The sequence below is a fragment of the Pseudophryne corroboree genome, chromosome 3, assembly GCF_028390025.1.
Source record: "Pseudophryne corroboree isolate aPseCor3 chromosome 3, aPseCor3.hap2, whole genome shotgun sequence".
NCBI lineage: Eukaryota > Metazoa > Chordata > Amphibia > Anura > Myobatrachidae > Pseudophryne > Pseudophryne corroboree.
In genome coordinates this window covers 452,381,805-452,395,307 of record NC_086446.1, presented here as the reverse complement: position 1 = coordinate 452,395,307, position 13,503 = coordinate 452,381,805, and the positions used below count along the sequence as shown (strand labels likewise).

Genomic DNA, 13,503 nt, shown 5'->3' with positions numbered 1-13,503 from the left:
TCATGCTGTTAACTGGGTTCAGATCACAAGTTGTACAGTGTGATTGGTGTGGCTGGTATGAGTCTTACCCGGGATTCAAAATCTTTCCTTATTGTGTACGCTCGTCCGGGCACAGTATCCTAACTGAGGCTTGGAGGAGGGTCATAGGGGGAGGAGCCAGTGCACACCACCTAGTCCTAAAGCTTTTATTTTTGTGCCCTGTCTCCTGCGGAGCCGCTAATCCCCATGGTCCTGACGGAGTCCCCAGCATCCACTACGGACTACGAGAAATAGAATTATCGGTAAGTAAATTCTTATTTTTTTTGTCATACCATTTTGTGTACAGTTCAGTGGTTTCCAAACTCCTGGGGTGCCTCGGTACACTTGCAAGGGTGCCCTGGGTTGGTGGTCCAGGACCAATTCAAATTATTTATGGTCAAAATAATAGGCAAAACCAGTGCTATCGGCTGCTAATCATAAAATATGTGGACAGACAGAAGCAAATATTGTCCCTCACCACATTACTGACCCTAAGGATGACATATAAACACAAGTTACTTAATGTAATATTTCTTACTAAATTTCTCAACGAGACACTTTTGGCCTAGGGGTGCTGCGAGAAATATTCTGATACTCTAGGGTCCCGTGATTCAAAAAAGTTTGGGAACCGCTTGTATGGTATTTTGTACTAGTGATCAGCCATGTACTGCATGTAAACTATTGAAGCTTACAGTAACGTACCTGGATGCAGCTGGCAGCTGGGTGTTTGAGTTCAATCATTCTGTCCCCATCATCCAGCAGCTCATTCACCATCTCTTCCTGGGACAGCAGTTCCTCAGACTTAAAACGCTGGAGGGAGGAAAGTTACAGTTCAGCACTGTCTTAAAAATAATCTTGATATTGATTACACACTCAGAAATCTGGAGAGGACTTTAAGACTCATAGGGGGAGATTCAAATGTTTGAAAAGTCGTTTGGGAGTCTATTTTTTCCTGTCTATTAGATAGGGAAAAAAAGACTCCCAACTGACTTTTCAAACATTTGAATCTCCCCCATAGAGGGCCAACTATGCATTAAAAATAAACAGTGCAAATGCTTTTTTTTTTTGTGTGCAAAAGTGACATTTTTATGGGTTGTCTATTGGTCTGGATGGCCTGTTGGGTGGCAAGAGATGGGTAGATTAGGGGCGTCACTTGCATTATGTAAAGAGTGTAGGGCATATGTAATGGGGTCTGAGTTTGCCAGAGGTGCAAGATGCCGGCCGATCCCTGACATTTTTTTAAAGTGGCAAACACATACAAGGAAAAATCATGACTTGTAAATAATTGCTGCTTTAAAAAAACCTTCAGAAAATGGCCGGTATACGCACCACCAGCAAACTCGGACCCTCTTACATACGCCCCAGTGAATCACTGTGAAACTTAGGCATTAGTGCACGTAGAGAAAGCACTGCGGGTTCACATATATTGCGGGGTATAAATAACCCATAATGATTAGAATGCATGCTGTGTGTCAATGAAACACTTGCCATCAGCCCTCCCTTTTCCATGTAGAGTAAATGATGTTTGCATAATACAGAAAAAGCAATGACGAAGGAAAGACATAATTCCCAATTTGTGTTTCAGAAAAAGGTTCTGTGCCACAATAATAGATGAATGTGTCAGATTTGGGAATATAAAAGTAATGACCTTAAAAAAAGACTTGATAGACAAGTAGCAGAAATAATATGTGTATACTAGTTTGAGTAAGAAAGAATTAGCTATAATATGTTGAGTGTATAACATTTTTGTTTTGAAATTCCCTCACAATGGGAGGATCACAGTGGTTCGCAAAGCTTTGTCCTCAAGACTCCGAACAGTTCATGTTTTCCAGGTCACCTGGATCCTTAAAATGTGACAGTTTGAGAACCACTATCAGTATCACATACCATGTAATCAAGTGTTTCTCCAGCTGTGTCACAGTATTATATTAGGATATAAAGCTACAGTATCTTCAACAGACACTGTAAGCTTTTCCAATCAATACTAAATTGTACCCATCTTCAACACACACAGGAAGCCGTCATTGTGTGGGCTCAACCAATTCATTCTCCATCAATGCACTAGTCATCATTGAGGCATAAGGCAGAAAGGGATTTGATAAGCTACTTGCACGTGAATATGAATTCAGCCCCCATAGAGTGGCTGTTTGGGCAGTATGTATGCTATAGTGTGTAAAATACTGAGTCATTTCATAGATTGATGCATGTTTGAGTGTTAAGTATTTCCAGCTGTTTCTTGTCAAAGTGATCCATGCCTTATAGATCCCGAAGGTGTAGATGCCTCCAAATTAAATAGTTCTATGTTGGGATGCTCATTATCTATAAACAGTCATTATAGATAAGGGTTGTCAGGACACAGATGTCCCAAGTGCTCGCTGTTGGAGTGTTGGGATTGTTTGTATTCATTGGTGCTTGGCAACTGATTATACCTGACAGAGATGCCTATGTATGATAAATTCCAGGCTGCCCACCTCATATTGCCTGCGTGTGCTGGGCAGATCAGGAATTTGATCGCTCCAGTCCTGTTTGAGGATCTTGTTCTGTTCTTCACTCAGGTAGAGCAATTCCTTTGTGCATCCGTGCAGGTGGTTGTACAGACTGCCCAGGTGCCTGCCTCGCCATGCCGAGTCTTCCTGTGATCAGGAATAATGCAAAGTTAGGATATGTTTATGATTTTGGTTTTAATTTTGTGAGTCACAATATGTAACATTATGCCATATTACCCTTTCTGTCTAGAACTAGAGAGTTTTATTAAAGTTCTACACCCACACCACCAGTAACAATTAGTAAAATCTATAATTATAAAAAGGAAATTGTGCAGCAGACTTTAGTTAAGTTTTTTACCACTAGCTGTGCTACAGCCAAGATAGTGGTGTTGCTAATGGCTAGAGGCCTACATCCTAGAGCTGGCAGGGAAGCTCCTGCTTTAGTCAAACAATTAAGCTTGAGCATTTCCAGCCAATCTTTAGGGGCAGATGTATTAAACCTGGAGAACTGATAAAGCAGTGATAAGTGCAAGGTGATAATGCACCAGCCAATCAGCTTCTAACTGCAAATTTACATATTTGAGCTGCTTGGCTGGTGCGTTATCACCTTGCACTTATCACTGCTTTATCACTTCTCCAGGCTTAATACATCTGCCCCAGAGTGATGTTTGGGGGACATCTGCTACTGAGCTCTCTCATACTGCCTCCCCCAGCCTCACTAAGAGCCCATCACTAACACTGAATCAGTGACCAGTGGGCTGTTATTGAAGTTCCTAAATAAACCTGGGCACTCATCTTTTTATCACTCAGCTGATCAGGTATACCCTCCCTACCAGCTGAGTTCTGTGCTCCCAACTTGACCCCCTGTGAGCTACCTGCAAGCTTCGTACACACTGTGCTAGAAATACAGTAGCTCAATGTGTATGGGCTTCTATGGGAGCAGGAGGCTGGCACAACAAATATTAAACGGCACATAAAATGTGTCCTCCTGATCCCGACCTTTGCAGGAGTTTTTTAATCCATTTATAGGCTAACGCTGCTGCAACGGACCTGTATACACATCTATACAATCATCGGCACGTTCACCCAATAACGGCAATGCACTCTGATATGCCTTTTCCTCATATTCTGGCCACTGATAGTGTCCCATGGTATGCTCAGCCCCAAGTATAGTAAGTTGTGATTACAAATCTATCCTACTTATAAACCATTAATATGTAAAATTATTAGTCTGCATAAGGCAGTTGGTCTATACCAGTCATGGCTAATGTTACTACAGATGGAGTAGACTTTAGTGTATATTTACCAACATACATATAGATAACATAAGATTTATTACCATGTTTGCTTATCAGTTCCCTGTGCATGTGTCACACTATAGTGTCTGTATATCAATAACTCACCAGTAGACTGCGATACTGGTTCTTAATGGCAGCATTTTCCTGTTACAGCAATAAAAGTAAATGTTAGTTATGGAAGAGAATGGGCAATATAAAAATAACACAAATTCATCTGAGATACTTAATTCAATAATTCATCAGTTACAGAATTGAAATATGCATTTTTGGGATATTTCTTCAAATAGCTGTCCCCTCTTTACCACAATATAATTTTTCATTCTGATTTGACCATTGATGGCTAATTGTTAATTCTGCAGCAGACCAAGAAATTTGATAATTTGTCAAACATGTTTCTTAATACCATTGGCGTAAAAAGGGAGGGATGAGTAGGATGTGTGCCCTGGGCGCCGTGTCAGACCAAGCAGAGGGGGGCACCGCCAGCCAGGGAAGTGTACGTTTCCGAGTATGAACCAGCATCTTGTGTGCATTACAAACTTCTCCCGGTCAGCAGCAATAGCTCCCTGTGCAGGAGCTGCCGTACAGCCCCCAGTCCTGTGCTCTACGCCCACCTCCATCTCTCTCCCACTGTGACAGCCTTTGTCTCCCTGCCTCCCATACCATGTTCTGGATGTCCCTCTCATGGTGGCATACCTCCCAATATGACCCTCTCCAGGAGGGACAGAAAGCTCTGCTCCTGGACTTCCCTCTTCATTTACGATTGCCATCACCTGTGGTGAAACACCTTTCTTATCAAGTAACTAGTTCAGCTCAAGGTATGGCAATCCTACATTAAGAGGGAAGTGCAGGAACAGAGCATTTTGTCCATCCTGGGGAGGGTCATGTTGGTAGGTATGTGGTAGGTGGTGTTCACCGTAGCCCCCGGCAGCCATGCATCTCAGCTGAGCTGACATTCCTGGAGACAGCTTGGGTGCGGGGCTCCAGATCTGCAGGTAAGCCGAGTGAGAGAGGAGGGTCAGAGAGATGAAGGGAGGGAGCCTAAGAGAGACAGCTGAATCTTCCTTCCTTGCTGGCAGTGAGCGGCACTAGCAGTAATACACACATGCAGAGGGGTCCCGGGAACATGTAGCAGAAAGAGCCTTAGGGGCAGTATCAGCAGGTGTCGGGTCAGGGTGGGGGTGGCCCCCTCGAGGTGGCCTGTGATCTTCCTTGTGCCCGCAGAAGTACCAGGCTTCCCCAAAGCCAGGGACGTTGCCAGAAATTTGTGAGCCCCATAGCAACATTTTGAAGGGGCCCCCGTCCCAGTGCTTCTAGAGAGACACTTCTCTGCAGCAGCTGTTAATTTCTGCCCTATAATAGTGCCCTAGTTCATTTTCTGACCCATAGTAGAGCCTTATTTAATGTTATTCCCCATAGTAGTGCCCTAGTTTCTTTTGTGCTTAAGTTCACCCTATGTCACATTTTAAAGCTGCCAGTACACATTATGTCGCACAGTATCCCCAATTCACATTATGATATATAGTGCTCCCGGTTCATATTGTGCCTCATTACAGTGCCCCGGTTCATATTATATAACGTTAAAATGCCCTCCAGTTCATTTTATACCACACTACAATGAACAGGTCCAGGGGCATACCTAGATATAATGCAGGCCCCAAGGAAAAAGTTTGAAAGGACCCCTACGTACCGCTCAATGGCAAAAAATGTATATAACACATGTAACTTTGACAGGGAAGGTGGGCCCCTCTCAGCTCTAGGCCCCATAGCAGCTGCACTGCCTGCACCTATGGTAGCTACGCCCTTGCCCAAAGCCATGGACAATGTGACTGTGCAGCAGGGGGACAGCGCCATCCGCAGGTCAGACGCTGCAGGGTCACTGTCTATGGTGGGGGGCTGTTTTGTTATTTTGCTGTGGGGTAACTAACACGTCTGTATGTGCATGATATGGGGAGTTATTATACTATGGTTCACTATGTCTCGGGTTTGTTATAAAACCACGCCCCTCCCTAGTCAGCCACGCTCCTAAGGATTTTTTTTTGCAAGTGTTGGAGGAGGTTGCCATCCTGCAATGGGACACCAAAAACCCTAGTTACACCTCTGCCTAATACAGTTCTGTATTTTCCAAGCCTACACACCGTGTTTTGACAATCAAAGCCTGACAGCATGTCTAAATTTAATATCTATTGCAGTGAAAATGGGCTTCAAGAGTACAAGGCCTTATGACTGAGAAGGGACAGACATGGGTCAGAGGGTAAAGAGGGCCTTGCAATTGAAACTTCATAGTTTAGAGAAGATGTATGTGTGTGTGTGTGTGTGTGTGTGTGTGTGTGTGTGTGTGTGTGTGTATATATATATATATATATATATATAATATATATATATATATATTGTAAAAGTCTGGTCCATGCACACACTGATAGTTCCCAGAATTGTGAAGTTTACATGCAGTGCCGGCTCATCCACTCCAGCCAGGAGTCAGGGATTTCTAAAAAGCGTCAGAATGAGGAGAGCGCACCAATGAATAATATTAAGAGAGACACTTTTACTTGTATAAATTATCCACAAAGGAGAGCCATGTCCAACGCGTTTCGTCACTGGAGGACTTCGTCAGGAGCTCCTGACGAAGTCCTCCAGTGACGAAACGCGTTGGACGTGGCTTACCTTTTTGGGTGAGTTTTTGTCACCCGTTGAGCAACAGAGCTGACGGCATCTCCGTGGAAAAGACTCCGCTGTCGGACTGAATTGTACTGAAGTGGTGGTCATCGGGGAACGTGGCTAAGTGCAACGTTTTTAACTTACATGTATGTGGATATTTTATACAAGAAAAAGTATGTATTTTAATATTATTCATTGGTGCGCTCTCCTCATTCTGACGCTTTATATATATATATATATATATATATATATATATATATATATAGACAACTTGTTACTGCACTGGGTACCCGAACAGAGGAATTGTATAGCATGGCAATAGGTTCAGCACTCCTAGTGGCTTAATTATAGATACACTGGCGGCATAAATTGAACCGTGGAAATCAGAAAATCAGAAACTCCCGTGCGAAGAACGGGTAGAGTAGCTAATATACAGTGTGTATATATAATATACAAAGTTTATTTCTTTTTTTAAAAACTTGTTACCTGTGGGAGGTCACGGATGTCTGTTCCATACTCATCAATCTCTCTCTGCAGGATGTTGTGTTCTGCAATCTGACGTTCCACATCTGCCAGGCTAGGTCCATACTGAGCCCCATCTACTTGTTTCTGCAAAGAGCACATTACAGAGTAATACAATATGTATCATGTACACACCGGTGAGGAGTTGATCAATAATTTAAGTAAATACCGACAGTTTACACAAATTCTCATCCAGCAGTTAATGGATACTATTGTAAAATTTCCAAATGTACCTTCTTGCTGTCTAGGATCTGCGGCCAGTTGACTTTTGGTTCTGGGGGCACTATATTAAACTTCTCATACACATCTCTGTATTCTGCACACTCGGCACTGAGACGCTCATGCAGGTGGCGTATGCTGGGGGCAAAATGTAAAGAGGAGACTTTGGTATTTGCAGACTGAATGGGACCCACAGACGTATTTGCTGTAAATGTGAGAGGCATTTCCCTGCCAGTGTCTATCTCCCATTTGACTTCCTTCAACATATTCTTTTACCAGCATCACATCAATTTATTTTCAGCCTATACATTTCTCTGTCGATGAAACTATAACATATGTCAGTGTGTCTGTCTTACTCCTTGTCTATTTCCACAGCCTGAGGGTGTCCATATTTCTTTGCTTTGTCCACATCTAGGAAAAGATCTTTTAGAAGAAGCTCAGAATCTTTCAGGCTTTTTGCGTTTTCTTGTTGATGCTCAAAACTTTTCTTCAAAGTGTAATTACCCGCATCCTACAAATAAAGAAGGGATGAAATATTGGAGCAGGGAAAGTCACTGGACTAGTAACTATCCACAGAATTGCAGGGAGAGAGGGAAAGTGGGTAGCTAAGAATTGCATGCCCAACTACGCAGCTCAATAAAGCCTTCAAGCTCCCTGGAGCAGCTTACATATAAAGAACGACACAGCACTTTTCAATCCTACTCGGTTGATTGTGATTGGAGAATTTAGGTCGTTATGTCCCCACCTGCTTCAGTTTTTGGTGAGTCTCCAATATATTCTTTTCCACCTGGTCAGCATACTTCTGCATGCGGGAGATTAACATAGCCAGTTCATTGGCAGTCACCCTACAGAGAAAAGAGGTAGCAGTTTAATATTACACATACAGAGTTGCGTACAACAATGGCTCTTTGTCTAACGAAATTTCCTTTGATCATAATTGAAATAAGTAAAAACTAATATTTAGAATATATTCATTTATTTATTTTGCATTATAGGAATTTATAAATAAAAGGTTACTGAGCAAACGGTGACAATAAGGTCTAGTAGCTTTAGGAAACATTTCCACAATCTCATTTTCATGTGTCAATTCATGGCAACAAACCAAGGGGGTAGTTTAGACCTGATCGTAAATGTGCTAAATTTAGCACATCTGGCCCGTACTAAAGGTCCTCTGATGTGGAACAGGACAAGGGTGTCTGTATTCCCCGATTTTGCCATGGAAATTCAAAAGGACCGTGCTCAGTTTTTAGCAATTAAACGTCGCCTCCGAGAACTGAACATCTCTTATGCGATGGTATTCCCTTCCAAATTGAGAGTTGTGGCTGACTGGGAAACAAAGTTCTTTTCTACTCCTAGAGAAGCGGAAGTATTGCTTGATGCTAGGCCACCGGCGAGGCGGCCCCTGGCCTTGGATCCGGATGAGTGATTCTGTCCTCTTCTGTAATGCATATTTAGTTACTGCTACATATCTCCTTTCTAAATGTCCTCTATTGGCGGGACTTCTCTTGTGGTCCTTTTTTTGAAAACTGCTGTGTATTGTTTATTTACCTGCTGTACCTACACTTAGCTCTGTCTATTCGTAAAATCATGTACTGACATTGGTGACTCCCGTCTCAACCAGTGCTTCTTCTTCAAGGTGGTTCACCTCTTGAATTATGTTCTTGTTGGAGTGATATGATGGGCCTGATGTGGGACTATTAGTCGTTTCACCTCTTTTGAAATGTGCTTAGACATTCCTGGGATCCCAGGTAGTGTTTGTATCGGTTTGAGTTTGGTGGTTAAGCCTCATTAATGGATGGGGGGTTCAATACTCTGTCCTGTTGTCATTGTATTTTTTGCCTAATTGGGTACTATTGCTTAAGGTTTAGTTAGCTTAGGGTGGGGTAACTGGTTTTCAGGGATTAGGTATGCTGCAGTTTGGGTTGGTATACAGGGTGGGGGGTTGTGGTAGGGAGGGAGGGACAGTTTGATATTTTGCCTATATGTTCAGTGGAATTTGATTAGCTGGATCTCTGGCGCATTGTTGGATACTTGCTATATAGGTATTTGTCTGGTTAATATACTGTACGCTTCTTCTTCTATCTGTTTAATGAATGGCGCCCACTACAGTTAATTTTCTCTCCTGGAATGTGAGGGGTCTTAATAATAAAATCAAGAGGGCGTTAATGCTTAGACAAATTAAACAGTACGGTTCTGAAGTTATTTGTTTAATGGAGACCCATTTAGTTGGAGCCAAAGTTCTCTCTATTAAGAAGCCGTGGGTGGGGTGGGTTTATCACTATACACACACATCTGACTCTAGAAGGGTGTCTGTGCTTGTTCGGAAAACGGTCCAGTTTTCTGTAGATCAGGTGCAGATCGACCCATGGAGTAAATATGTTTTTCTAAAATGCAAAATTAATTCCTTATTGATTGTCGCTGTTTATATACCGCCCCCTTATTCCCATGATGTGCTTAAAAAAGTAGCTGAGTTTATGGCCCTGCACCCTGATGTTCCTGCAATATGTAAAGGGGATTACAATAATGTTCTGAATCCTGTCCTGGACAGACGAGGTAGTTCCTCAGCAAGTATGGGGCGTAGTGTAGGACAGCTTACTACTTTAGTGAAGGAGCTGGATTTGGTTGATGTGTTGAGAGAATGGCATCCACATAACAAGCAATTCTCATGTTTTTCTCTTACTCACTCAGCATTTTCCAGGATTGATTTGTCCTTGGGGACACATGATCTAGTGCCCAGTGTTCGAACTGTTACTTATGAAATTAGGGGCATTTCGGATCTCTCTTCCCTGGTGCTGCATGTGGACTTGGGGTCACACAGGGGTCAGTCTTTCTGGAAAATTAACCCATTCTGGCTCACGCGTATGGTTATGGGCTCGGAAATTGGAGACTACATGGAGGGAGTTTTTGGAGTAGAATGCTAGGTCGGCCTCTATCACTATAAGTTGAGAGGTACACTGATTCAGCAGATTGCATGCCTCAAATCCTTTTCGTAAGACAAGGGAGAGGTAGAGGCCTCCTGTCGATCTTCTGAAACTCAGTTTATACTTGATGGCCTAGATACTTCTAAAATGGCATGTCTGGAAGCTCAGAGACTGTGGAGGGAATGTCTAGTTGAGAAGGCTGAATACAGCTTATTGTTCAATAAACACTCGAGGTATGCTACGGGTGACAGGCTGGGTAGCTATTTAGCCCGGATTGCTAGTGTCGAGGGTACAGCTAACACTGTATTAGAGCTACTGGGTAGGAATAACGAAGTACATACTCAAACCCCTGATATACAATAGCGGCAGAATTCCTCGATTATTATATGCAACTGTATGGCTCGATTAACGTCCTGCTAGAGAGATATGAGAATACTTAAGTGCTATAACGATGCCTATTTTAACTCAGGAAGCAAAGGCCTGTTATCGGCAGATGAGATAGTAACTGCTATTAAATCCTTTCCCAGTGGAAAGGCACCAGGTTTAGACAGTATACCTCTGGAGCTCTATAAAAAACATTTACTTTTATGTACCCAGACTCTTGACTTTGTTTAATAATCTGTTTGACCGGGTAAGTCCACGGCGATAAATTTGAGAAGCTTATTTACGTATCTCCAGGTCTCTCATGGGAACGTCCACGCTTCTGTCAAAGTCTCCCTGGATGCCGCTAAGGCATTTGATTTGGTGGAGTGGGCGTTGTGGGAGACCTTGGATTGCAGCCTAGCTGCGCTGACAGACGGCTACCCACTACGTTCTGGGTCGCAGCGGCTGCGTGTGACGTCATGCAGCCGTCACAGCCCGCCCCTGCAATGGTCCGGACACGCCTGCGTTGTCCGGACTGCACCCCACCAGCGGCATTTTAACACCATTGGTTCGCCCCCTCCCGCTCCGCAACTTCCTCTGTCTGTCAATCAGGCAGAGGCAATCGCACCACACTGGGCCTTACTGGGTGGGCATGTGTAGTGCGGCTGCTACGCTTGCACACTCCAAAATGGGCTTCATGCTGCGATCGCTGCAGGGACTGAATTAGGCCCCAAGAACATTTGACGTCACAATATATCACTATTAGCACAGTTTTATTGCACCCGGGCGTATACAGGATTATTCGATCATCACATAACTCGTGTTCCCTCTTCACCTTGTTTGTACACAGCTACTTTAAAAATGCAAAATGTATTTGCTGGAAAACCATTGCGACAGCTAGAACTTGATAGTCTTGTGTTATTTCTAACCTCATTAGCTATGCATCCTGCAATACACCTGCCTAGGTACAAAGAGTCGGTAGATTTTGTTATTCTTTGATCACAACATACACTTGAAACTGAAAATCCAGCAGACAGACAATTACACCTCAATTAATATCAGGGGGGGAAAAAACATAGTACTCCGTATCCAATGAGGCAAGTTCTTCACAAGCTTTTCAAAGTTATATTTTCAGATGACTCCAGTGTACCTCTGAAAATAGTTGGAATTTGAGGAGACCATGGGGATAATTCAGACCTGATCGCTAGGGTGCGTTTTTTGCATCCCTGCGATCAGGTAGTCGCCGCCTAGAGGGGGAGGGGGAATTCGCTGTGCAAGTGTGCGTTCGGAAGTGTAGCAGAGCTGCACAAACTAATTTTGTGCAGTCTCTGCGCAACCCATGACTTACTCTTCGGGGGAAATGTAATAGGGTTTGAGAATCAGAAAGTGAGAGATTTTGGTAAAATTCTACTGTTCTACAGGTTGATTTTGCCATGTGATTGACACTTTAAAAAAAAAAAGGAGAATTTGACCAAAATCTCCCAAACTTTCTGATTCTCACACCCTATTACATTTCTCCCTTCCAGTGCGATGATCGGGGCCGGAGCTGACGTCAGAAACCCTCCCTCCAAACGCCTGGTCCCTCCTGCGTTTCTCCGGACACTCCTTGAAAATGGTCAGTTGCCACCCACAGGCACCTTCTTCATGTCAATCTCCTTGCGATCGCCGGTGCGTTCGGAATTTTCGCACCATCCCGTCGCTGCCTGGCGATTCCTGTTGCTGTGGTCTGTCGCGTCTGCGCATTGCGGTGCATATGCATGCATAGTTCAGACCTGATCGCCCTCTGTGCGAAAACACACAGCAGCGATCAGGTCTGAATTAGCCCCCATATCCGGATGACAGATCAATAATGTATAGGTCAACGGCAAATGGTCGACATGCACTAGGCTAACATGTACAGAAGGTCATGTGTCAACCTCTTGTACCTGTCAATCAAATGCATGTTGACCATATAGTGTTGACCAATTTATTGTTGATCTATTAATCCACACCAAAGGAGACTATAGAATAAATGTATCAAAACTTGGCAAGAGTTAAAGTGAAGAGAGAAAAAGTACCAATCAATCAGCTCCTGTCATTTTTTTAAAACACATCCTGTAAACTGTAGAAGCTGATTGGTTAGTACTTTCTGGAGCAGATGTACGAAGCCTTGGAGAGTGATAAAGTGGAGAGAGATAAATTGCCAACCAATCAGCTCTAAACTGTCATTTTTCAAACACAGATATGGCATCTAAAAGCTGATTGGTTGGTACTTTATCTGTCTCAACATTATCTCTCTCCAAACCTTGCTAAATCTTCCCGTAAGGACTTAATTTATGATGCACACAGACAATGTTCAGCACAACTCCTTTTATTGTAGGACTGGGGCTTATTCTTCACTGATGCCCTCCTACATTTCAGCGATACCTATTTACCAACATCTTTACAACAACTGCTTTTTGGAAGCTGATCATCTCATGAGATCCTCCGGTGTATCCCGCACTATGGAAAGGAACAGTGCCGCCTCCCGACTGTGACAGCTATCGATAACGGGGGCCGTCCACAGATGACAAGCAAACACGCTGCTGGCCGTGAGTAAAGTGGACCAGTGCCGTAACTAGGCATTTTAGCGCTGTGTGCAAGAAACGACAGTGGCGCCCCATCCCCCCCATGTAAAATAGGGGCAGTGCGCGCGTAGGCGTGCGCAAAATGTATAGGGGCGTGGCTTCACGGGAAGGGGCGTGGCTACAAAATAATAGCAATTCATACTACGGTGCACAGTAGTCTACATTATTAAAATTACGCTGCACAGTAGCGCCACTACACCAGGTAGAGCCCCTTTTATACATTACAGCAGACAGCGTCCCCCTTTTTACACATTACGGCAGCCAGTCCCCCTTTTTACACATTGCGGCAGCCAGGACCCCTTTTTACACATTGCGGCAGCCAGGCCCCCTCTTTACACATTGCGGCAGCCAGGCCCCCTTTTTACACATTGCGGCAGCCAGGACCCCATTTTACACATTGCGGCAGCCAGGACCC

General features: G+C 43.7%; 1 protein-coding gene across 2 annotated transcripts in view; it reads right to left on the bottom strand.

Moving 5' to 3' along the window:
- EVPL (envoplakin) overlaps window positions 1-13,503 on the bottom strand; it is a 66,535-nt gene that overhangs the window by 35,237 nt on the left and 17,795 nt on the right. For both annotated transcript variants that reach the window (XM_063960563.1, XM_063960564.1), the window contains 7 exons: window positions 7,944-8,043; window positions 7,555-7,709; window positions 7,213-7,336; window positions 6,944-7,066; window positions 3,908-3,946; window positions 2,490-2,651; window positions 721-828 (listed from right to left, as the gene is read on the bottom strand). In XM_063960563.1, the coding sequence (XP_063816633.1) occupies window positions 721-828; window positions 2,490-2,651; window positions 3,908-3,946; window positions 6,944-7,066; window positions 7,213-7,336; window positions 7,555-7,709; window positions 7,944-8,043 (811 nt within the window). The remainder of the gene's footprint in view (window positions 1-720; window positions 829-2,489; window positions 2,652-3,907; window positions 3,947-6,943; window positions 7,067-7,212; window positions 7,337-7,554; window positions 7,710-7,943; window positions 8,044-13,503) is intronic.